Source organism: Thermobia domestica, chromosome 9 (genome assembly GCF_964235325.1).
Source record: "Thermobia domestica chromosome 9, izTheDome1.hap1.1, whole genome shotgun sequence".
NCBI lineage: Eukaryota > Metazoa > Arthropoda > Insecta > Zygentoma > Lepismatidae > Thermobia > Thermobia domestica.
Genome location: NC_137462.1, coordinates 43,582,839 through 43,609,990, shown reverse-complemented (window position 1 = coordinate 43,609,990; position 27,152 = coordinate 43,582,839). Strand labels below are relative to the sequence as shown.

Genomic DNA, 27,152 nt, shown 5'->3' with positions numbered 1-27,152 from the left:
CACATCGCTCTTGCGTTTCCTGTCGAAGACAGTTGGCGTTCGCTAGCTTCGTTCAGGGATTGCAGACATACAATGTGATCATACTTAGCTACACTCATCTTGTTGTGCGAGTACTGCTAACGTATGTCCTCTATAGACATTATGATCAGTCTGCCGTTATTGGTTGCAGAGTACGTATTTCGCTTGAATCGAAGATGTATACCAGGGTGTCTATTGAACACGAAAGTCGCGAAAAAGTCACGAAATCAGAAAACGGTCATGAAAGTCAGGAAATTTAGCTTTTGGGTCGTGTTTTTTTCTTCTTCTTCTTCTTCTACAAATATAAGTACAGACTGGAAAATTTTGTTCTATAAAACATCAAAATTCACCACCAAAAATGTCTATGGTCGGGTATAGATACTACCAAATCGCAAATAAAGTACACTTCTATCACATGCATGAAAATTCGGACCAAAATTCGCTCTTGAGAATGCTACGAAATTTTATAGTTTGGTAAAGAAAAGATCACGAAATTTCATTTTGGAATTCAGTAGAACCCTGTATACGGAATGCTGTAAAATGTGTTTCCATCAGTATCTTATGTTCAAGTTTGCACGCAGCAGAAATTGAGATTCGAATGTGAAAGAGATTCTGTGGTCGATGAAAAGGACATCGAAGAGTGTGAGAGGAGACAGCACAAAGATGCAATTAGCTTCCTTGAGTAAAATAGGTGAAAGTGATTAGGCAAAAGGGAAGAAAGTAAGTGTATGTAGTATTCATTGATTTAGAAGGGTTTGTAATTACTTTTCCTCGTAATTTGGATGAAGATGCTAAAGAAGCTAGGTAGATTCGGAAGAAACTTATATATGAACGAAGCATTTAAAGTTGAAACATTGGAAATTATATAGGTTTGTGAAATAAGAAGAGGTATTTGATAAAAATTTTGCCTCCCAGTAACCATTTACGAATACTGTCTAAAAGAGTTTAAGAAATACATTTATTATAGGAGGTAGGACTAATGATGAAATGATTGTTACTGTCGAATCTGAACGAAAATTAACATGATGCCAGAGAACATAAGGAAACGCTCTGAAAATAATAGATGAAAATAGATATTAAAAGGATTAAACAACGGTGGCTAGATGATTGAGGCTGTGATAGACGTTTGAGCAAGGCAGTAGTAGAATACGTGCCTATTTTTCAATACCTACACCCTTTCTATTTCAAGTGTGCCCCTGCTGACGTTGCTGCCGATGTGTGTTTTCCCGTACCTCCCTCGAAAGAGGAGGGACAGGTTTCTGTAGCCGAGGTCTTTCAATTGTTCGATGCGAAAGCGTTGCCACAATGAATTATTTCACCGACTTCGCTGTACACTGTCTTGTTACCGATTCTAAGTAGCCTACGATCTTCGCTCGTCAAGACCAAACGACTGAATGACAAATTGGCAACACAGCTAAGGTCATTTACTTCTTTACCCAAAACAAAGATTGGGTTTCCTCAGTAAGAGGGTGGTGTGCGTGGGGCAGAAGTATGTTTCAAATATTTTCCGAGGACACACTTGAAATGGAAACGGTCTAGGTAGTATTATAGTCACACCATATAACTTATATCTGTAGTCATTTAACTTTTTTTTAACTGGTGGCTCAAGGTCATCCTTTACAACATTTTTCTCCTCTTTCCTATTGTTTCATGTTCCAGAGGATCTGAATCAACGCTAAAACAGTATACTATCAATACTTTTGCTATGACGGTCAAGTAAAGAAGTGGGAGATGAAATCTTTCAATTTTACATCCCATAGTATGCCCTCTAGCTTAAAGGAGGCGGATGGTTAATGAAATTCAATGATTATGAAAGAATTGGTTGTAACGAAGCAAACAGAATAACCCTCATACACAAATGTCCATCATAAACTCATATGGCTTGGGATTGAACCAGGAACCCTTCTGCCACTGAGCAACTGATCCCCAGATCGAAAGTCGAAACAGTATGGACAAAACAAAAATTAAAAACATGGAAGTGGCTAAGAAGCATCCAGGTGGGTGCCAAGATGGCATCGATGATCACGTGGTCCAGATTGTAAGCAGATTGAGTTTACTTTCTTTTTCAGTTTAATGCAATAAATAAAATTTGAAATAACAATAGTAATAACAGAAATTGGTAAAAATAAAAGGTACGGGCCATCGCACTAAACTTTCTCGCTCCAGTTCCTTAAACGAAATATTGGCGTGTTCCAATTATTAATGAAACATTTTCTTGTGAAATATGAACAAAATTATTTGTGGTTTTCGGAAAATTTCACCCAAACAAAACTCTCTTCCAAAAGTAAACGGCTTCTTGTAGATTTATCCATAATAAAATGGCTGATGCAATGTTAAGGTTATTGAGGAAATATTTGTATACAAAATAAACTCACAGAAGTCGTATTTCAGAAAACTGTCACAAAACTCACCCCAGGACTAAACTACCCCTTCTGGATATTTTCATGAAAGTTATTTATGCAACACTATAGGAATATTAATGAAATATGGACAAAATCGCCTATTTTCACAAAATCGTATGAAAAGAAGAAAAAAAACCTCCAAGAGTAAACTACCCCTTCTCAATTTTTCTTAGATATGGCTTATACCATAATACAGGGTTATTGAAAATTTATGACGAATGAACAAAATCGTTAGAGCAGCTTTTGAGAAAATAGCATATTTTGATTTTCACACTTCAGTGAACTTCTCTAATTTTAAGGATGCGAAGAAAATTAAAAACAAAAATAGAGAAAACTTCATAAAAAAACCTTGGGCCTTATGCAGAGTCATTTTAACGTATGATTAGCGTCATTACTAAAGGCCGGACTACTAAAGGCAGGAAACATATCTTTAGTCGAACTCTTTAGTATGGCACTAATAATGCGTCACAACGACTCTGCATAAGGCCCCTTAAGTTTAAAATTCGGTCTCGATGCTTGAACGGTATGGTCTGTACTTCAAGACGAACAGATGTCGAAAAATAACTTTTAGGTATGTATGGGCCATGAAACGTGTAAATCTGTTGAAATCTCATTTTTTTTTTTTTTTTTCACGAGCACCTTCTTACGTCGATCGAGAACAAAAATGATGGGAAATTGTGCGGTGAAGTAAGGCATTACAGACTATTAAGAACAGGAAAAGGGCTGCTACTGCCAAGAAAACCATCTCTTCTTGGGATCATGGAAGGATTTTAAAAGACATGGTCATATGTACTATTATGATGAGTCAAGTAAATTGGAAATTTATACGGTAGTGGTTGCTGAGAAAGGGAAGGTTTTTTTTTTTTTTTTCCACTGCAGGGTGGTTAGTGGATGAACTACATGACTAAATTTGGTTAGAAAAATAGCAAATATTGAAATGGTAAAAACGTATGGGCCGTATGATGTCAGACTGGTATCGAATAAGTTATACATTGAATTTCTAAAGGTGTAGAGTCTTTCAAAGGACAAGTTCTCGTGAGGGTGAGGAGATGAAAAAGCCTTTAGTAAATGCTTGTGGAGTCGATCGGAAGAGCCTGTTCGGCCTTAAGTGTGACGTAAGAAACATTCGTTTTCTCTGCAGAGAATGAGGTTGTGATGGTATTGGGTAAGAAATTTGACTTTTTTTTTTTTTCAGTGCGGCTTTTTCGCACAACTGAATGATTTGGTAACATGGAGGTGATCCTTTGGTGTCGAGATATTTAATGATAGTTTTAATGATGATATGACTAAACAGATACGGATTCTCCAAACAGCCGAAGTATAGGGTAGAAAATAAGGATGGGAACGATGTAGAAGTATACGTCAGTCTCGGAATGTCTATTCTCAAGTTTGAAAACAAACTTTAAGACTTATTGGAACTAGTAGGTTAAAATTGGCAATTGCCTCCACATTTTAACACATGATAGAGCAGGTAGCGACATCTATTAGCGCGAGTTTATTACTAGAATTAGCATAACGCATCGACTCAGACGCTTGTCTTTATTAGTAGGATTGTTCCAGTCCTGGTTGGCCGTGGTGAAATCAAGGTGATGAGTACAGTATTTCTTGATCCAGTTGTATAAATAGGTCGGCATATGAGGAACCATGCGAGTGCTCATGCCAGTGCCCCTATCTGAAAATAAGTTATTTTCAAACGTGCAATTATTCATGGTTAGAACGAATTAAACAAACTGGATTAGGAATTGGTGCTAAGTTTTTCACGTTCGGGGCGTGAGGTTTGCAACTTTTCATGAGACTGAGGTAATGTGTAAGTAGAATATTGTTGTCTAATGAGGATACCGAAGAAACTCCAGAAACTCGGATATAAAACATGTCCGATATTCCATGTCAGTTTAACCGTCCAACAACCCCATCACACTTTCCACAATTTCCATAACTGCGAGTTTTCGAACCTAATTTACACGTTTAAATGAGTCTTTTGTCCAATCTTCCAATTTAGAGAAACTTAACTTCTTTTTGGATTTACATCGACAAACACAAATACTTTTGCAGCGCTCAAATTCTGCACCCAATTGTCCCGTACCACGACCCATCACAACAGTACATTTCATCACACTTTCATTAACCTCAGAGATAGTTACACACTTACATTATCACTATCAGCCAACCACATTCGTCTTAACTGTCTACAGTACACCCTGCTTCACTACACTCACCCCCATTTTCCATACTTTTTCTTTTACAAACTTTTATTATTTCTTCCACATATTTTTCTTTATCTCGTACTACTTCTTTTTTAAATTTTTTTTTTCGACCTTTTTTCTCTTTTTCATTTATTAACAATTCGCACCCCTGCGCTCCTACCATCGTACTTGTTCCGTAAGTTGTATCTTCCGCCACTAAACTCTCATTCCCTGCTTAAAACTTGATAACTACCACACAACGTGACAACCACCTGAATGCTTTTCAGATTTATCTCTATTGCTTAATTTTCTTTTTCTCCCTAGTTCTTCCTTCCTTTATCTGATGAAGTAATTTAGCGAAAGTGCTTTAAGTTTTATGATTTTTTTTTTCATAGTAGCTCAAAAACGATATTAATAATGTATTCCTTCTTTTTATGAATTCAAGTTATTTCAACTACAGGTGACTAGCGTATCTAAAAGAATAAATAAATAAAAAAAACAACAATTTCATTTCATATTTTATTTCTTCAAACTTAAATTCTACATCCTAAATACGAAGATGGACAGAAAAATCTTCAAAATTTATTTTGTTAGCGTACTGAACATTGAATTCTCTCCATTGGAATCAATAAATACTAAATAACAGGAATTGATTATCTCATTTTGGCTTCGTGTACTAAAAATAACTTCTTTTTGAAACATCCCTTGTTTTTCCGTTAAGATGAAGGCCTGCAATAAATAGGAACACATCACATTACATCCTGTAGTGACTACATGGATACACAATTAACTAAACAGAAGAAATGATTGTACAGAGGTTATTTCCGATCTATAGAGACGATTTCCATAAGCGATAGTAGCACCACTTAACAGGAAATGATGACATCACCGGCCGTGCAGTTTGAATTTTATGTCTTTATGCAACGCCGAGTTTATGAAGGACGGAATCTACTATTAATGATGACCGGGTCTTAATCCCGGTGCATGCACAGACCAATCTTCACAGTATCAACAGTTGCCCACCACATTATCTTGCCTGATAGAGAGAGAGAGAGAGAGCTGGATTACAGGACCACGCTCGGTGAGTGTTGATCACCCAAGATTGACCACTACTGGGAAGGCTATATGACGGCGCTTTCCGATATGTAAAACGTACAGTTATAGTGCCATAATCAAGATGTAAAGCAAACGTGGATTCACCGTGTCGAAGAACTACAAAGCACGTGTATTTAAAACAGACAGAACATGCGATGAGTGGGGCGATTCCTGTACGGCAGAAACAAGTCAATCCCGTCTTGCTACGAGCCGTACCAGCTACTATCAGGAAATCTCAGGCTTTCGTCACAGGGACACATCTAGATACATAGAGATATATTGCAAACGGTGTTGGGAAAGTGGAACTAACGACAGAGTGGAACAGTCGACAGAGAAAGTGGAACTAACGACTTCCAGAGATATTATCGTGATTGTAAGAAAAGTTTCGGCAAGAGATGATCGTTACTGATTGAGGATATACCGTGTAGCCAAAAATGCCAAAGTGAATAACAGTTATTATCACATTAACATCCTGATACCAATTTATCACACTATGATACTTCGGTATGTGTAAGAGGGGAAACAAATCGGGTATGATGCGTAAAGACTAGACTTCCCATACTTATTTGATGGTTTTCTTCCTTCAACAAATGGAAGAAATTAGTATCCATGTCATTCCCTTCATTCACATTCCAGTGAAATTTCTCGCTCCTCACCGATGGACTTTTGTTCTTCAGTCTCCTCAAACAGACCTAGGCACAGCGAAGACACCCACACTACTGACTGTCTGTGAACAGTGGCAGCAACTGGACATTGCATTACACTATCTATATTCATGCCAGCTTCCTACAATGAAAACCAATATCGGGCGACAGCCAGAATGCAGGTCTGTCAGATACAGTACCGTCGATGATCCCATCATATTATTTCCTAACATAGGTCACTGTAGATCGGAAACCACCTTGTAATACATCCTTAAATGATATTCAACCTGCTGCTCACGACAATTATTACAAAATAAAGACCTTTTAAGAATGTATATACCGTAACAAATACCATCAAAGTAATCGTAATGAAAGTCAGATTCTTTATACATAACCTCCTATTATAATGCTGCCAATGTGATCTACGAATTTTTGTTACTTTTTCGTCCCTAAAAAATTAATAGTAAGGGCGTCAATATTGATAACTGAACTGCACCGATATTGTTAATTTGCTAGATACTCATGTGAGCAGTTGTTCTCAAGAATAAACTATTACAAAAAGAAAAATATTTACTTGGTTTATAGTTAGGAGGAAAAAAATGTTTCTTCAAAAGAAATTATTCCAACATACGCGACGGCTTAGCAACAACAAAAATCCTGATATAAATAATAGGCACAGACGTCCTAAGTAATATAACTTAATCCAACATACGCCACGGCTTAGAAAATAATAAATAAAATAAAAAAAAATAAAATAAATAAATAATAGGAAATGACACCCTAAATAATACAACTTTACATTCAAATCCATTATAAACAATTTATTTTTAACAGGAAGTAATTATTAATTTGAAGACACGTTTTAAAGATGTACGTTAGCAGCTTTTCTTCGAAATCCCCAACTTCTTAAAGAACTTAGATTAGACCATTATTTGCAATTTTAATAGGTGGTAGTATAATCGAACGGGGCCCTTCTTACCTCCTTTTTATTCCAAGAATTTAATTCCGGAGGTAGGTTTATTTCATACTCATTTTTTGTAACATTTAATAGAAACTTACAAGATAATTTATTTAAAGTATGTTTACCAACTCCCCTTATCATTTATCTTTCTTTGATAATGATTATTTAATTTAGGTATCTCATATTAAAATGAAGTGCTGTAGATACCACGTTCTCTAAATTTCTGTAGTTATTATAAATTTCCGAAACTGTTTTTAAGGATTAGAATTAGAGATCTATTACATTCACTCTTCTATTCTATTATATTCATTATTCTCCTTTATACCCTGGAAAATTATATGTAGGCAAGAAATATTTTAAGGAAACTTGATACCTGCCTTTCCACAAAGTATAAGTCGTCAGTTTTGCAATATTCTGGTTAGGAAAATGGAAGGGAATTCCCCTTACTTAATACTTTTTTGAAGAAAATTCCCCTCCACTAAAATCATCCAAGGGTGAATAAGGTGACACTATTATCAGAAATTTGAAAGTAAATACAGTAAATGTAATACATACACAATTAGCATGTATTTCACTAGTAATTAATGAGTGAACTACTGGTTAACGGTATCCCTAATCTTCAATAGTTGAATAATTTAGAGGTGTTCAAATATGTGATCTCTCCCTATGTCGAAACATTCCAGTGAGAAAAGTCTTTTTTTTTTTCTTTCTTTTCTTCACTTTTGTCTCCTTTCTTCCACCCACACACATACACTCATACGACTGTTACGATTTTGCATCCTGATTCTGGTACACAAAATACCTGTACTCATTACAGGTTAACATTCAAAGTATAGCCCCTCGTGCTGGACTGTCTGCAGCCACTTTCCTGCCTGTTCCTCGATTCCACATCGACATAATGTCTTGTCCTTACAGCCAAAGAAATCAGTCACTGCTATTTGCAACTCTTGCTGATTGGTGAAGCATCGTGATTTCAGGAAGTGGGCCATGGGCCGAAACAGGCAGTAATCCGAAGGGGAAAGGTCAGGACTATACGCCAGATGTGGCATCACTTTGATGTCAAGTTCCTGCATTTTTTATTGTCTTTTTCGAATTGAGTGTGCCTTTGCGTTATCTTGTTGCAACAGGGCGCGCTTTCGGTTTACCAATGCAGGACAGTTTTGGCGTAGTGTAGCATATATACGCTCCAACTGTTCGGAATTAAGGTCGGCATTGATGGTATGACCATTAGGAAGGAGCTGGAAGTGAATTACCCGCTTGTAGTTCCACCACATAGAAAACATGACTTTATGCTCGAAACAGCCCTGTTTGACAACCGCTTCTGGAAGTTAGCGCTTCTGGAACAGAGCTTAACCACTGTTTTTGAACATTGAGATTTCGGAAAGGCACTCACTTTTCATCGTATGTGACAAAATCCGTTTCAAGAAATGCATATCATGCGGATTTGGTAGGCTGTCGGCACACATTTACCCACCCCTGAGCATGCCCTGAGGGCATGTGGCATAACTCATTTACCCACCCCTGAGGTCAACTCAAGTGGCATAACTCGACAACTCGTGATGGCTTTCACGGGTTCAGGAAGGTGATATACACTACAGTGGACTGGAGCAAGCAGAGTTGGTTTGGCAATCGTTATATGCTAATGGATTTTCTTCAATGGCGTGTTGTATGACCTCACAATCTGCTACCCTGGGGTGGCCAGATCTTGGCTGATCTTCGCACAGCCTGCAGGAAATTTCTGAACCTAACGAGTTGCTGTGCTGCTATGGTTCACTGTACTTTCCCCTTTCACGTGACAAACCTTTTGGGTTGCTGCACAGCGTTACGCCCGACTTCAGACTCACAATACGAGTTCGCTTATCATACGCTGTTAAACACTCATCGTTACTGCAACTAAAAAAATTCAAGATACTGACGGAGTGACGGCCTCCGTGTTAATTAGTTCGCTTTCCACACTATCTCTTGGGCCAGTTTGATCTTATACTAACGCTCGATCACGGCATATACACTCGAATGCTATTTGGGTTCTGGAAATATCTAAAACTTATGACTCGCTGTTGTAGTTCTCTACGCAGTAAAGAAGTGTGTCGTGCAGTTAGGAGTCGTATAAAATTCTTGACGTATACGAGATGTTTGTAACGATTCCTAAAATCATTACCTTTCCGAGAAAATGAAATCTGAAGTTAGATTAAGAATGTATATTTTAAAAGTCCAATATAACACTAATCTTTCTTATATGTACAGTAACTTCTAACTGTTTTGGTTGAAATTGAATATTATTATCAAATTCTTTGAGATTTAATTTTTTCAAATGCTGATAATGATGACAAAATGTTCCTTTAATCCTGCTCTGCATGATGGTCTGTTATGCACCGGCCAACTGCAGTACTGGACTCAAGCTCCGGTTATAGTTCGAAACCCACGCTAGCAGTAGGCCCTGTCCTTCATAACCTCGATACTGCGCAAGAGCGTACAACACAAAAACTCAATTTAAACTTTTCAGAGGAACAGAAATGACAACTGCCATCCTTTCCCAGCATTGGCTGAACCTGATTTGTCATTGTTCGTGCTGCATGGAAAGCTCGGAAATTTCAATGGGGAAAATATAGCAAGATGTCAAGGGAAGGGGCAAACCATGACGCACACTATATCGAAAATTTTAGGAGATGAAAAGAAAATTAGTCGAAACATTGAAAGCAATTCACAACTACAGAATTATATACCGTACTAGAAATGAAATTAAATCTTTGAGTTTTACGTCCCACGGTTAAGACGGCTAGGCTAAAGGAGATGGTGATGATGAGAAATGAATGAAGTGGTAGATTGAAGAAATTGGGAGGAAACGGGAGAACCCAGAGGAAACTCACGCACATTGTGTTTGTCCACGATAAAGTTCACTTGGCGCGAGCTGGGATATATACAAGATAGGTAATTTGCACACAGAAAATGAGTGCTTTTGAGGAGTTGTTACAACAATTTACGGAGACATGTAATTGACTGGGCGGGGATATATCTTAGCCCTTCTCTAGTAGTAATAATGGGGTGCACGAGGTCCTAGAATTCTATTTCTTTACACCGATCCAGATCCTACTTTAAACAGCAAGTCTTATCGTATATAGTCACACTGCTAAGAATAAATACAAATCAATCAATCAATGAATTCATATACTTTGTCTGGTTCTAAAGGGATGTCAAGAAACGTTAATCAATACACCTTTAAACTCTGTCTACAAAATAAAAGAATGAAGTTTCCACTTCATCCTGAAAGATCTGTAGTCATACTTTATCAGCTAGATTGAACCAAAATTGAATTCAAACAAAGGCAACTTAGAGAGACATTGAGACTTAATTATATTTACCCACGAGATTTCTGCAAAAACAACAGTTAGTTACTACCTCTCAGTTTTATTTGTTTATTCTACAAATTAAAGTATGGTAACACTGCAGAAGAGCGGAAGAAAAGCATGGCAGTTACTCAGTGTAAACAATTAGAATGTAAATAAATTTTGTCTCAATATTTCTAATTCTTGCAGTCAAAAAAACTTCGAAGAATCAGAATATATATAAGTTACACGCGCACAAGACTACATAACAGCTATGCTGACATTCTCCACCATATCTTCCTTCCATTACTTCCAACAATTATCTATAGATCATATTGTTAGTTTTAACTTGTGTAATCTGTACGTAAATCATATTACATATATAATGTATAGAGACCGGATGTTAGGCAAAATGCCTATTCTTTAATATTAAAGGTATGATCAAAAATAACGTTTCAAAGTTTATATGGGGGGTTATAGTTTCGATTTAAGGCAATTTTATTTTGCCTATTTCGACCTTTACTGCCTAAATAATTGCTTTAGTGCCTAATATTGCCTATTCTATGCATTTTCTTCAAAATAAGCCTTCATTGGGAAAATATATAATTTATGTAACATAATACACACATTTTTACGTATATTATGTATTTGTAAACACAAGCATGTGGTACGTTGCAATATATAGCTATACAAGATGAACTTCAAAGATGTGCACATACTTCGGGAGGTGATTCGTGACATGAAAAGAAGACAACAGTCCTCCTGAATGTCACGAATCATCTCCTGAAGTATGTGCGCACCTTTATGTCCCGTTCCAATTGTCAGGATTCGATTTTCGATTCCAAGCTGGCACCCCTGTCACTTGAACACGACGCAGAAGTCGACAATATGCAACAGTACTTTTTGTCTTCTTTTGATGTCATGAATCACCTCCCGAAGTATGTGCACATCTTTCAGGTTCACCCAGTATGTGGAATGCATAACATGCCTCGTTTTTGTATATACAGTAAAAGAAGGTATTCTTTAACAAACAAGTATATTTCTATATTCTTTGAACATTATCTATGACTTGAATCTATTTTTTAGTGGTATTAAGTATTTATCTGTATTATTTCGAGTTACATTTTAGTGCCTATTTTTTAAATTTTTAGTGCCTATTTTCCAGATTTTTAGTGCCTAAACATCCGGTCTCTAATAATGTACTATCACACAAACTATATTAACTAGATAACGCAACAAGAAATAATAATACACTAGTTTAGAACAAAAACACTGAAATGGTAGACCAGCGGTTTCCAACCTTTTTGAGACGCAGAAAACTAAACTCATCTTGCCATGTTTACTGTATTTCGTATCGTTAATTATTTTTAACCCTTCGCGAAGCACAGTTTGCGAATCAGAAAACTAAGTACTAGTTGTAAGATTGAAAAAATAACGAATATCGTCACAAGACAATTAAGGGTGCGACTACTTCTTTATTTCTTGTTTTACGAATTAACTTTATACAAGTTTTGTGTTCCAGCGAAAATATCCAGTTTCCTGTTGTTATCTTCTGTAAACAAATCATTTCCCTGTCTCGTCATAATTTTAACTACTGACTACAGTCAGTCCAAACAGTTAATTTTTCTTCAACAAAAAAATGCTAGAAGTTCTGTTCCATAGTTTATATATTCCTCTATGCATTTTCACGTACAATCTACGCAGCTTCTCTATTATCCTGAAACATATTTTCAAGAAAAAGCTACGTTTTTCAAGAAAATGTACATAATTATCGACACTGTACCTAAGGTGTGAGCAGAAATGCTTGAAGAAATGTAAAGCCATTTTTTTTTTTTAATAAAAAAAATACAGAAACTTTCTTTTCCTAACGAGTCTCAAATATATAGACTTTAACAATTTTTGAAACTTTAATTCAAAAATAAATAAGGTAAGATCTGTACTCTTATTGAACAATTAGCAGAACTTTGTAGCAGAAGAAAATTACAAGTTTCTTCTTCTAAAGTATGCTTCTACGTTACACAGACCAGCGTTTTCCAACGGCCATTCACAAAATTTTGCAAGTACATTATATTAAAAGTGTACTTACATATAAACAATATATCAATTATTGTTAAATAATATATATATATATTCACGTGCAAGGTAACTTACGAAAACGGGAAGATACATTTTTTCCCCTTGTGTAAGTCTACTTGGCTCATAAACATCGAAAGGTTGAAAATCGCTAATCTACAGCACCCAGAAGTAAAATTTCTTATTATTAATTTCCACTCAATTTACCTGGTTTATAAAAGCTTTCGTATCAGCCCTTGACTTGCATTCTCACTTATTCTCTGGAGAGAGAGTTCATGGTTCTCTTACAATTTCACTTTCACAGAAGAAATGTCAACATATATTATGCAACTACTAAAGAAATATTCATATCTTCTATTCTATTCAGTTCATTTTCACGATGATATTTATATTGCAAACAGTTAATTCGAGTATTAAAACACACGACCGTAAATCAAGTCAAACTGCTTAGTAAATCTTGCACAACAACAAAAAGAAAATATTTTGCTTCTGAAAGGATCAAATTATTGATTACAATTACCTAAGTTCTTCTCAAGAAGAAATACGTATAATTATGGCTATGGAGACGTAGAGATATCCATATCCTCAGAGACCAACTTCTCTTCCCGATCTGCTTCCTCTGGATCTTCTGCATAGCTACTCTCCCGGTCATTGGCTTCGCTCCTTCTCTCACTGTCGTCTTGATCGGTGGCGTCAAATCCTTTCTCTTCCTCGTCGTAATTGCGAGGTACTTTGGCTTCTTTCACTTTCTCTTCTCTTTCTTCTGCTTTACGATCTCGTCTCTTTCGATCTTCCTTATCTCGATCCCAGCTCCTCTCTCGTTCTCTATCCCTATCCCTGTCCCTTCGCCTATCCTTTGTAGCCTTAACTGGGCTTCTAGATCTCCTACGAGAGCGCGATCGTCGCCTTCGTCCCAGAGAGCGACTTCTTCTGCGTGGTCTGGAAGCACTCCTGCGTCGCGATGGTGATCTGCTCTTCCGTCTAGATCGGGATCGGCTCTTTCGCCGAATAGGAGTTCGGCTCTTCCGCCGAGACGGCGATCGGGTCTTGCGTCTTCCCGGGGAGCGGCTTTTACGTCTGGATGGAGACCTGCTCTTTCGCCTGGGGGGAGGCGACCTACTCTTTCTTCGTGAATGAGATCTACTTCTCTTGCGTCGTGGTGATGGACGCTTTCTTCTGACAGGCGTTCGACTTTTTCTGCGTGATGGTGATCGACTCTTGCGTCTGGAATGAGATGGTGATCTGAATGATGGTGACCGAGAATGGTGACGACGGGGCTTGGATGGAGATCGTGAACTAGATCCGCCTCTCGGAGATTTCATCTTGTCTCTTGTGGAGTGTTTGTCTCTGCTGACACTGCGCTTCTCCTTTTCTTCCTCACGTTCTCTGTCACTCTCCTTTTCTCCTTCTCTATCTTTATCAGGCTCTTCCGGTGCTACTTCCTTCTGATCAACTCCCTCTTCATTCACGTCGTTCTCCAATTCTTCTGCATGATCCTCCTTTTCTTCAGACTCCGGCTCCTTCCTAACTTCTTCTTTCTTTTCCTTTTTATCATCTTTCCTATCCTCTTTCTTATCTCGAGACTTCTCATGACCTCTTGAACTCTTAACTTTCGATTTGGACCGTGACCGCGACCTCTTCCTACTTGGTGATCGTGATCGGCTGTGACTTTTACGGCGTCGACCGGGACTGCGACTTTTTCGTCGCTTCTCCCGTGATCTTGACCGAGTCCTCTTCGACCTAGATCCGGAACGTCTTGAACGGGAACGAGATCTTCCTCCACGCGATCTGCCACGTGATCGCGACCGGCGACGAGAGCGGGAGCGTGAACCACCACGTGAATGAGACCGTCTCCTCCCTCGAGATCTCGAACGAGATCGGCGTGATCGTGAACGACTCCTGCTCCTCTTCTTCTCTTTACCTAGAAGCCCAATCACTGGATCAATAGCTGCTGATATCAAACTCTGTGCTTCTTTTACTCTGGACATTGCTTCTTCAATTTCCCGTTGAGCAGCCTCATTGCTTTTGGCTTGTGGCTTCACAATTGCTTGGGTTGAATGACAAACTGTAACCGGTCTTCCACAGATCTCCTCTCCATTCATCTGCTGCAACGCTGGGATGATAGAAGCTTGTTCAGTGAACTCCACCAACGCATATTTCGAACTGTCGCCATCTCTGCTACAGAACCGAATATACTTCACTTCTCCTGCTATGGAACAAAAATCGATTAACTCCTGCGTAGATACTGAGGGGTCTAGATTTCCCACAATCACCGTTCTCCGGATTTCCTCGATTTTACGTCCATCAAGAGTGGCAGGCAATGGTGGGTAAGGAGGAAGATTATTGGCTTCGAGTCTCGGATCGATAGTTAACACGACCTGATTGGGAGGAACGCCTTCCAACTGATTGGTGACATTCGGCGGCAGTTTAGGTTCTGATGGAAAGAGACCGGGGACCATGGTTCCTTGATTCGTCAATTCCAAAGCTTTCTGTTCGTCTGGGATATCTCCACTTTGAAAAGGGATTACTATCAGCGCTCTATCGATGAAAACAGTGTTCGTCATATGTTGAGCTACTCCTACGCACGTAGGATCATGAAACTTTACATAACAAATTCTAGATTGGACAGGTACAGCTACATCACGAATAGTAGGATATAATCGAATATCTTCTATTTTTCCTAAATACCCAAAAAGGGTTTGCATTTGATCTTTCGTTGCCTGAGGGGCAATGTTCGTCACTTGAATCACTTTCGAGTTTGTCATTTTGGCAAACTGTGACACTTGAGAGCAATATTCAATCACTGTTACTTCTTCCGATCCTTTCATCAGAATAGTTTACACACAGACCTAGGCAAGGAAACCTAGACCTGAACCACGACTCAACATCAAATATTCTGAAGAAAGCATTCTTCTTGTCTTGGTGTATGGCTCGTCACATGAAGTGGAAAAAAAAATAACGTTCTTCTCAAGTAGCAATGGTGAGAAATACATGCACCTCTACTTCATCATTACTGCTAAAGGTGATCGAAATTCAAGTTTCTGAAACAAACAAAAAAAAAAAAAAAAAAAAATCAATATAAGAAATAATATAAACTGAGAAAAAAATAACACAGTTATTAAATTGCTGGATGCTGTATATGAACAGTCTTACATTGTACAGTTTATAGATTTATCGCAGTTTTATTTTATTTATTTATTTTATTTTATTTTTTCCTTCCTGGGTAAAAATCAGTATGATTTCCTGATAGAGTAAAAAATTAATCTGAAGTTTATGATAACTGTAATCCACTCCTCCAAATTGGGCATCGTACTTTTTCCAAGAAGTCGAGTTCGTTTCAATTTTTTACAAGCGAAGTAGTTTAATTTTTCTCTCAGGAAGATTCTGCACGAACGCAGGAACTTTCACATGACTTTAGTTTAGCTGGACTCAGAAGTCATCAACAAAGACGTCAGCGCACACCGAAACTATATGATTTTATAGTTCCAGTACTGTGAGATACAACGTAAGACTATTCATAAAATTGTTATAAATGACACTCGCATTTTGAAGTGAATTTCCCATTTTCAACTATATAAATACAGTGGTACCTCAACTCACCCTCTAATTCATTACACAAAGTTACTACTGTGAATGATCAATTTGCTATAATTTATGATGCAACTTTCCTTACACATAAGAATGGTAAATACAGGAGTAAATATGAAAGGCAAATCAAAGAAATGTGGATAAAATAACATAAATTTTGTCCATTTAATATATTTTTAATTTAAAAAAGGAAATAAATTATGCATAATACATCGTTGGGTGGGTCTGAAACCAACATATTTATATATATATATATATATATATATATATATATATATATATATATATATATATATATATATATATATATATATATATATATATATATATATATAGAACTAGTTCTTTAGCTTACATAGAATTTGTCGCCTAATTTACACAAATATCACTATGTAACGCACATTTTGTCCTTGAAATCTAATTATTATTTTCTATTAGCTTGTGTTGAAAGAAGACAGAAACGCTACATTATTTTGAATAAATTTTCGTTTTGTGACGTATAAGACGAAATATGTGCTAAAAATTACCTCTATGAATTATGTAATTTCTGGGGTATTTGCAGTTCGTTTTCAGATTATTTCCCAATCTCACCTGGCAACATTGCGCGGCTCTCGTACTTCTCTTATGCTACAAAATACGTGGGAAAATTCGGAGCAACAATCACTCCCGGAAATATTTATAAAGAGGTAAGTGTATATTATTTTTTTGTCTCTGATGCTATTGTGAGTTAGCCAGGTATGTTTTTATTTGATCTTCATTACTACAAATATACGTCCAGTAAATTAGTTGTACAATATTAATTGTAAGTTACTTTACTATAAATGTACCGTATATGATATTTTTGTTTGGTGCTAATATTTTGTTTTTCTTTGTTGACAGAATAGTACAGCAGAGAAAAAGGTCAATGAAGTCTTCAATAGCACGAATTTGGAGGGAATCAACTGACCACAGTACCAACTGCTATTTCTGCATAGTGGGCCCATCGAAACGACGAAGTGGCAAAAATGCACCTAAAGTGGCATATCCCGACATTCCTTCGTCGATGGCCCCAGTTTCACACAACCTCCAATATCCCGTTGCGTCTCCCCCCCCCCCTCCCCAAGAAATCGAACAGTTCTGAAGAAATGACTCGTCAGACACTGATTATTAAAATACGAGAGATGAGGCCTACGCGAGTGATTCTCCGCCAGCAGAAACGTACTATCCAAATCAGGAAGATCTTAATGATTTGATCAGAGATCTTAGTCTCACTAAAGTCAATGGCAAGCTTTTCACTTCAACACTGAAACAGTCGAATTTAGTAGACAAGTCTGTGAATGTATCGTTTCAGAGTTCACTTCACAAGCCTTTTTTGACGTTTTTCCACCATAAAATATGGGTTGTGTTTCTGTAACAATGTCACCGCGAGTTGCTCGAGTCAATTGGTATCCTCTGTAATCCTCATGAATGGTGGCTTTTCACTGATTGTTTTCTAAGAGCTTGAAAGCACTGCATCTCCACAATGGAAACAAATATTTGTCTCTTCCTTTCGCTCACTCTGTATATCTCAAGGAGGAATACAATAGTGTAAAGGTCCTATTGCAGGGCCTGTGTTACGAAAAATATGAATGCGAGGTTATAGGGGACTTTGAAGTTATCGCAATCCTAGTGAACCCTCAAAGTGATTTCACAGAGTTCCCATGCTACCTTTGCCTCTGGGATTAGTAGAGACACTGGTGCGCATTATTGCAAGAAGGACTGGCCACTACGGACAGAGTTTTTCGGTGGGAGAGCAAAACGTGAAATTTGAGCCACTAAGAGTCCCTCGAAAGGTACTAATGCTCCCACTGGATATCAAATTAGGGTTAATTAAAGAGTTTGTTAAAACTCATATGAAACCTACAGTATTCACATATTTAAAAGGCATGTTCCCCCAATTGTCAAAGATAACAGCCGGAGTTATTACACAGGCCCACAAACAAAATGATTGTTTAGTGTGTAGTTTTTCCTCACATACTCACCAGAATTGAAAGGGATGCTTAGAAAACTTCTGTAGCAGTGATTCGAGGATTTCTTGGCAATCATGAAGCACAAAATTGTACGGGGCTGATAAACAATCTGGTGGAAAGCTATAGTAAAATGGGATGCAGAATGTCCCTCAAATTTCATGTTCTGCAGTCACATCTGGAAAAATTTAATGAAAACATGGGAACGAATTCCGAAGAGCATGGAGAGAGCTTTAATCAGGACATTTTAAACTTCAAACGCCGGCATCAGGGATAGTACAATGAAAACATGATGGTGAATTATATTTTGTCCTCTGTTCATAAGAGTGATGTACCATATAAATGTCAATGTAGAAAATACAGACGGTTTTTAAAGTGATTGTGTTCAAGCTATGAAAATGTTTTGCGTTAAAACATTTATTGGAACGCAATAAAATATGGCTTTCGTGCAAGCCACTGTCAGCAACAACAATTCTTACCGAAAATGAAGTTTAAATGGTTCAATCTCTTTGAAAAGCATGTACAATATATGTGTGAAGAAAGCTTGTTTCATTCTGCTGTTTTAAAATTTTGTTTTTCATTTTCTATATACATAATAAATTTTGTTTTTGAACAAGGATTGCAAAATATTTTCTTCATACCTATTTCATATATTGCAACGAAACTTGGCGGAAGAATTACTTATAGGGCATAAGTATTTTCTAGGGTAGAGTTCCTTCAAGTATCTATGTTGAGAGTCACTTCAGAAGGCCTCGAGATCTGATATTTTTATTTTTGTAGGAAAATTTTCCAAAAATTACGAAATTCCCCTTTTAAGGTACATCAGGCATGCATGTGCGTGGTACTATTTGAAACCCTGTTTTATTCTAAAGAGAAAGACTTATGAACCATGATTATTGGATGAGTAGTGCTGAGGTACTAGCTACGTAACTAAAATTCGTATGAAGTGCAGGAATTTAAGGGCTACAAAGACAAGAATCCAGTGTATTCACTACAAAAACAAAGTTTGAAAAATATACGAACTGATTTCCATCATATTCTCTCTAAATTGGAAAATAACCAATATCATCCCAAAGACAAAATAAAAGTTAAATTTTGTCACATAGTGTATTCAATACTAATTCAAATGAATTCAAACTATCTACTTTAGTTTAAAATCAGTTATCAAAAACTTCCAGTTCGATACTTCAACTACTTTAAAATTATACTTTTTCATTTTTTAAATTCCCTCGTCATGTGCACATTAATTTGTGCTCCAATGATTTAAGATTCATGCAGTTACACGTTTTATATCTATCCCGTAGAGAAGCAAAAAACAGCTCCTTGTACTTATTAATTTTCTTACAAGGAAGAAAACATTTCACAATGTAATTCTTATTAACTGGTAAGTTATTTTCTAAAGTACTGATGATGGAGGCAGAGTCTTTGAAATCGTATGCGGATTTTCAATAAACAAGAGGGTTCACGTGGATCTTTCTTTAGTTACATTACCATGTACTTGAGAAAGGAGAGGGCAAAATAAAAATAATTGGTTTTGTACGAAAAGCATTTACACACACACTTAATATGCACCATTAACCAGGGTGGGGAATTTTTTTAAAATTAAATCTTTCTCCTCGTATTATACAAGTCGTGAACTGTGGAATAAACATTAGGAAGTAGTATTAAATGTTAATCATGCTTATTATATGTTAATTTAAGTGAAACTATTGAGGTTGACTTTTGAAGTAACTCCCAATCATTCCTATTTCAATTCCAAACAATGTTTCTTAAGCATTAAGGAAAAAGTACACAATGTTTATCCACATGAAACTTTTGTAAAAAAGTTACTGATATTTGGTGGCAGGGGCATATTTTTAAAAAATCGGAACTAGCTTGCGACAAGAAATACATATAAAATGCGTAAATTTTGCCTAAAGTTATAAACCCTAACAAAATTTTTACGTTTCAGAGAGGGGATCGGCCCCCTCTACTATCTGGGAACAAACAAACAGACAGACGCGCATACAACAGAATTTTCGTCTTAAATGTCGAATAGTGATTTCCCCGGTGGAAGAGAAGTTTCTGAAGAGAAGCATGCAGGATTCGCCGTTACCCGTTCAAAATGGGATTTTCCCTAATCATCCTCTGCATGACATTCGCTTTCATACATTTGAGTCTCATTGTGTTATGATTATTATCTTCCACAATCGAAATAGCAGAACAGAAACGGAATTTTACTTATTTTCACTTTAAATTGATTGATTTCGAAATCTGATTTAATTCAATCCATCCTGTCATTAACCCTTTAGAGTCGGTGTGACATATAAACACAGTCGATCGTTCCGTTGAGGACGAGTGTGGCTTATAAGTTTCATTTGCGTTTAATTTGCCAAATAAGCCATTCAACATTCAATATTAGGCTTGGATGGGTTTTAGGGCATCCATTTTTTTCTCTCTAAAACCCTTCCATGACGCCACACCAAGAATAAAGAGCAATCTTCGTTAATAATGTTTACTCAGAGTGTCTACTAAAATTCCAAAATGAAATTTCGTGATCTTTTCTTTACCAAATCATGAAATTTCGTAACATTCAAAAACCAGTAATATCTTATCTCTACTTTCAAAGACTGTTCCCTAGAGCGATAAAAACTTGGTGTCTTCTCAAAGTTGAATAAACTGGTTAAAAGCGTAGGTGATTTCAGCGATACGATTCGATTTGCATCGTCACTGTTTAATGATGTCAGCTAAAGAACAATCAAGAGCGAATTTGAGTGCGAATTAGGCCGAATTTTTTATGCAAGCGATAGAAGCATGTTTTGCTTGCGATGTGGTAGTAATAGAACAAAATTCTCCAGTCTCTACTTGTATTTGTACAAATAAAAAAGATCGTGATCCAAAAGCTAAATTTCTTGACTTTCTCAACCGTTTTCTGAGTTCGTGACTCACCCTGTTACTACAACGCAGCAATTCTGCTGTCATTGAAATAAATAAATAAATAAATAAATAAATAAATAAAAATAAACTGTAAATTACAGTAATAAATCTTAGGTGAGCAGCTATTCCCCAGACAACAAATACCTTACCTTCCCTTAACTGCAACTACTTTATTTCTTATCATTCCATGTGAATTCAGCTTTTTCTGCATTAATTTCGGCCATTGATTGAAATATGTGCTCTCCAATACTGTTCCTTGCTCGTGTGTTTTATAAGTCATGCTACGTGTGTATTTTGACAAGAGTCAACACTTCGTTTCTACAAGATGTACATTAAAATCAAGCTTTGGAAAACTGTCAAGCTTGGAATTATTCTCCAGCTTTGAATATGGTTTGTTTCTGCCACAGTGAAGAATATGCAGAAGTTATCTAGACTGAATGACTGTAGAGCATCGAGGGCAACGCTAACTTTGTATTTGGTAAAGTTTCAAGATGGCATTTTGACCACACGTGGAGATCACCCGATGTTTCCTACCTGACGTTACATACGAGTGGAGAACAAAACCATTAGAGGAGTGCTGTTCGAGGAACTCGGTTGTATAGTTTCGGCAGGGTACATATTGCCTGTGTAGGTGCTCTCTCAGTGCGACAGCCCGAACTTAGGAGGACTTCATGGTGAGATAAAAGCTATTGATTAGATATAGTTGCAATCCCGGTCCATTCTATTTTCCTGATTTAGGTGCTACCGATTATGATCAATTTAAATATATTAGTTTCTTTTCATTAACTTAAAATTTAGAATATCTACCGTTATGTAGTTTATAAAATCTTCATAATTATTCTTACTTTGCAAGTAGCGGATCGCTTCCAAATTCATACTTTAATTCACCTAAATTTAATATTTAATTCACATAATATTGCCGCGCGAGCGTTAGCGAGTGAGGGTGGATTAGAGCCCCACAGGGCACGTTGTTTTCTGTCTTTATTACAGCTAAATGGGAAGAGGAATTTGTGTTCTAGAACCTTGCCAACAGGAAGCCATCACTCAATATCAAAGGAAGATACTCAGGGTGTCTACTAAAATTTCAAAATGAAATTTCGTGACCTTTTCTTTCCCACACCATAAAATTTAGTAACATTCTCAAGAGCGAATTTAGGTGCGAATTGGGCCGAATTTTCATGCATGCGATAGAAGCGTCCTTTCCTTGCGATTTGGTAGCGTCTAAAGCCGACCAGAGACATTTTTGGTGGTGAATTTTGACGTTTTATAGAACAAAATTTTCCAATCTATACGCCTTTTTGCACAGATTAAAAAAAATCGTGACCGATAGACACCCTAATACTGATAGATGCAGTTTAGAGCTATTTTAGTTCACTGAATTGCTAATTTCAGTTCTAAGCAGAGTGCAAAGTAGTGGAAGTGATAAGCACTGGAACCTGTAATATGCTTTGGAATTTGCACATATATTTTGGAAGCTGTGACTGTTATTTATCTTTATGCAGAATTAAAATGCCATGTCAAACAAGGCTAGATCTTGATTTCAGGAGACCAGTATGTGAGAATTTGGTAACAGAAACTAGTCTAATATATGGGGAAAATTTCAGTTATTCATAAATCCTCTTCAACTCAAAAGTGGAAGATCTCCTTTTTAAGGCTATAGTACAGTATGGTACTGAGCAAGTCTCAAAATCCACATTTTTGTCATTGGCATTTTTGGAGAAAATACATTTTGAAAAATCGGAAGGCTTGTAACGTACCGGTTTGCCGGTAGCGACTACATTGATGCCGGTATGAATGTTTTACTTGTCTGTTCGGTGGCTCCCGTATTGTGCAGTTGTGCCAGTTTATCTTATTATCGTTATGTTCGTGTTATTTACATAGGTTAGTTGTTAGGCCAGTTTGGTAAACTTTTCGTTTCTTCTGTTAAATTATAATCATATAGATTTATGCTATTATTTTACATCTGAGCCTACGCTCAATTTGTAAAACCTGTACTGTTAAACCGAATATGATTATACATGAATAAATTAATCGGTATCACAATGTGCATTGTGTCGACGAAGAACTGCACTACGGTAATACGAACATAATTCCAATAATGATAATAAAACATTACTAGTGCACTTTAAAATCGTATTAAATAGCTGAATAGAAAACGGGATTCGTATTACATACTTTATTAATTCGAAAATATATTATTACTCACCAAGATTTGAATCCAAATCCGATATATTTATTTACAATGATAATGATGACCCTTCTTGCATTACGCCTAATAATTTAGTGAAATTTTAGTTTGGTACTACCAGACTCAAATAATTGATAATACCGTATATTTATACAATATACCGCTGTCCGGAGAAACGATTTTTCTCTGTGTATCTGGGAACAAACATATAGACGCGCACACAAAAAAATCTTCGTCTTAAATGACGATGGTGATTTCTCCGTTGGAATAGTTAACGATTTACAATATAAACCCTATGTTACGAAGAGAAGAAAACAGGATTGCCCTGTTACCCGTTCAAAACCGGATTTTCCTCCGCATGAAACTTGTTTTCATACTATGCTGTACATACTGTACATTTGAGTCTCATTGTATTATCATCTTGCAGAATCGAAATAACAAAACAGAAACGGGACTTTACTTATTTTCACTTTAAATTATTTCGGAATTTGATTTAAATCGACGATTTTTATTTTAAAAAAATCAAATGTTTTAAATCAATCCGCCCTGCTTCTAACTGTTCCCGAATATGAAACACGCGTTGAGAGGGAGACGTTTTGACTTCACTGAAGACATACAAGTAGAATCGCAACGGGTCTTGGAACATCCTTCACCCTGCGGACTTCCAGGAATGCTTCTAAAAGTGGGAACACCGCTGGGATCATTGCATACATGCCGAAGAGGACTACTTTGAAGGCGACGGAGGACATTAGGACCTAACTATAGTTCTCTGATTTTCATAATGACTTTCTCGGATATTTTGGGTAGCACCTCGTATTTACTTGTTTCGATATATTCTTACCCCTTGTGTACAAAATTGGCATTTATTCCATTAAGGCCCGCCAGCTTTTCAACATTGATAATAATTACTTATGAACAGTCAGATTTGATTGGGTTAGGTATGGTTTCGTCCATTTATTTAGTACATTGCTTTGGCACAGCGGGGCTTATCGGAACTTAACCCTTTAAAACACGCCACCATATTAGAAAATGATTAAATAAACGCATCTTCATTTACGTGCATACCCGCGTTAACGCGTGGATTCTCCAGCTTTGCCCTGACGCAAAATAGATGCAATACCAGCTTCTCTTGATCAAACAGTGCGTGCTTTCACTGTAGACAGGTTCAGTGCCGCAGAGTAGGTAAAAGGATACTAAGATTAACCGAAACTAACTAACTAAACGAAACTAACCTACCTCAAGCTAACTCAAGCCTCAACAATGCTGGGCTTACACTGTGGCACAAAGACCGACAAGTTCACAGTAGTAGTACTTTTTATAGCGAAATGCCAACTTCCAATATTGATGTAGACTTAACCCGTACAATGAAATATATAACAGAGTAGAACAGATTACTGTACATTGAAACCATATAAGCATTTAATATCAACACATAATGGGATAATATGTTCCAAACTTGATTTATGATACTGCCAACGCTATGCATATATTTGATTCTCAGTACCAAGTAGTATAGTTTCACAGACTTCAATACTGGTCATTTTAGTGTTACTCTTTTCGCGAAAACCATTGATGGTTGTCTGTACTTAAACCACACTCTAAATTATTCTATTGTTATTAGAAAACATACTATGATAACGTTATTTATTTCCGATACTTTACACTATTCACTTGATACAAGAACAGAAATTTCATCCTACCATGCTTTCATTTGGAGTTTGTAAAACTTAAACATTGCTATACCCACTATAAAGGTGCACCACGTCAAGTTGCGATAAGCCCCGCCAAACCTATGTAGTAAATATATGAACGAAACCTATCCTAAGCTAACCTATTCATAAGTCCTTATTGTGATTTTGAAAACCTGAGGCGTTGGAATTAACGGAATAAATGCCCTGGAGAACCTCGAACAAACACATGCACACAAGGTGAACCACAATCTCACACGGCTGTTTGTTGTTACGGTTAAAAATACGGATGAACTTGACAATGTCCGCACCACGTAGTATCGTTTTCCAAACACGAGATATTCAACTAGATATTTATATTTACAAAATGGGTCCAAACTGCTCTAACCGTAAGCTAATTCATGTTCATTCTAACTGCGGGGGGCCAATAAAAACCATGATGGTAAATATGTGATCCAGAACAGAGTACCTTGTTTTTGTCTAAATTGTCAAAAAGATACCAACGGCGATATAATGTAAACTTCAACCCTCTTAAGCAAGCTTAAAATACGCTTAATCCTCGTACTATGCACACTATTATTTTAATATAGCCTTTTGTGACTGAGGTGACATACACCAAACTAAATGCATATTGGCATTACTCGAGCAGACGGTTCTACCAAATCTTCATACAATTTGTACATTTTCTACTCAGGTTAGCATGCACTAAATGAAGAGCTCCATTACTATTTGCAGATTGACTTCAGGAAAACTCAGTACAGTGTAAGCGTATAACATGAAAACTACAGTGCATAAGATGAACCAATTTGTACTAAGTGGCCGCTAGAAAAAGCACGAATGCCATATAACCGAGTCAGAAGGGGCGCAACAGGGTGGGCCGAGCGGTAGAAAGGGGGTGCGCCCGTATGGAGCATGCACTTCAGCGACGGGGGTATACGCATAAAAGAGGATAGTGGAAGAGAACACATATATACAATACTTTCACCATCACTTAAAATTCATTTCAATGTGCTAATCACTTATATTCACACTCTCATTCCTTCACGAAAAGTTTTTCACATTGTATTTTATCTAGGCTATAAATTTTCTATTTGGTAGAACCGTCTGCTCGAGTGAACCTAATACATCGTACGATTTTTAACGATACAATGATCTTCCTTTCTCAGACAACCTCTTACCACACGAACTAGTCTAGAGAACTTACGACAGTTCTCCGTAATTCCTAATTTGAATAAGCTTGATTACCGAATATTTTAAAGTACCAAAAACTTTTACCCATCATTATATAAAGTACATCCACATTCAATTTATGTATGTCAAACTAACGAAATCACGTGAAAAATATTTAATCTTACAATATACTCAATTGACTACACTAAACGTATTACATATACCGGTATTCTATTATTTCCGTACCTCATGAACTTCTTTTTGGTGCAATTCGTCTTATACTCGTAAACACTCAGTTCCACAATAACCAAGCACAATCTATATGATCACAATAAGATTACGTAGAAAAGACTTCGTTTACTTTTTAAAAAATTCAATCTTAATTGAAGCGCACGCCACTCATAAACAACTTTCTCGAGTGTTCGCCATTAGAAGAACCGGAAACGGATACAACGTTGGTGATGGTGATATTCGTGGTAAAATTTTTCGTTCTTCTCGGATGTGTACACAATGAGGATTTTCAATTTTTTTTAATGTTAATTTAATTGTACAGCAACTCGAATAAATATTTATTTATTTTGCTTTGTGCGCAATATTCCCCTCGCAAGTTATTTGAGGCCCAAAATTCTATAAGTCGTGCTCACCGAAAAGTTCAAAGAGTGAAATATAGTAATAAGTGTCAAGAATCTATCGGAAGTCACAGTAGTCTTCTTAATCCTTTTCACACGAATCTGAACTAAGGCCTCAACCCAGGCTACAACTTAACAGTGTTGCTTAACTCAAACTTCCATCTCCCAAATTCGGCCGTGCGAGCTAAAACCTTGTTTATCCACCATTAGACCGAGACTTAGCCATGAACGTTGTTGGTGCAACAGACATTTACACCGATCTTTGTTATGATCCTCGTTCAACAGTTGA

At 36.8% G+C, this 27,152-nt stretch overlaps 1 protein-coding gene across 2 annotated transcripts; it reads right to left on the bottom strand.

The window, feature by feature from the left end:
- Positions 1 to 5,108: 5,108 nt before the first annotated feature.
- Srp54 (splicing regulatory protein 54) lies at positions 5,109 to 26,684 on the bottom strand. 2 transcript variants are annotated; one of them, XR_014133030.1, is made up of 3 exons: positions 26,481 to 26,684; positions 12,907 to 15,740; positions 5,109 to 5,332 (listed from the first exon to the last, which is right to left on the bottom strand). XR_014133030.1 is itself a non-coding variant. In XM_081771022.1 (3 exons), the coding sequence occupies exon 2, from the start codon at positions 15,525 to 15,527 to the stop codon at positions 13,257 to 13,259; it is 2,271 nt and encodes a 756-aa protein (XP_081627148.1). In that variant the 5' UTR covers positions 15,528 to 15,740; positions 26,481 to 26,684; the 3' UTR covers positions 5,109 to 5,332; positions 13,220 to 13,256. The 2 variants fall into 2 exon arrangements, 1 of the variants encoding a protein (XP_081627148.1); XM_081771022.1 differs by having other exon boundaries at positions 13,220 to 15,740.
- Between the last annotated feature and the right edge of the window lie 468 nt (positions 26,685 to 27,152).

What these genes read in the sequence shown, in the direction of transcription:
- Srp54 (XM_081771022.1), bottom strand. Translation starts at nt 15,527, where the DNA reads ATGAAAGGATCGGAAGAAGTAACAGTGATTGAATATTGCTCTCAAGTG.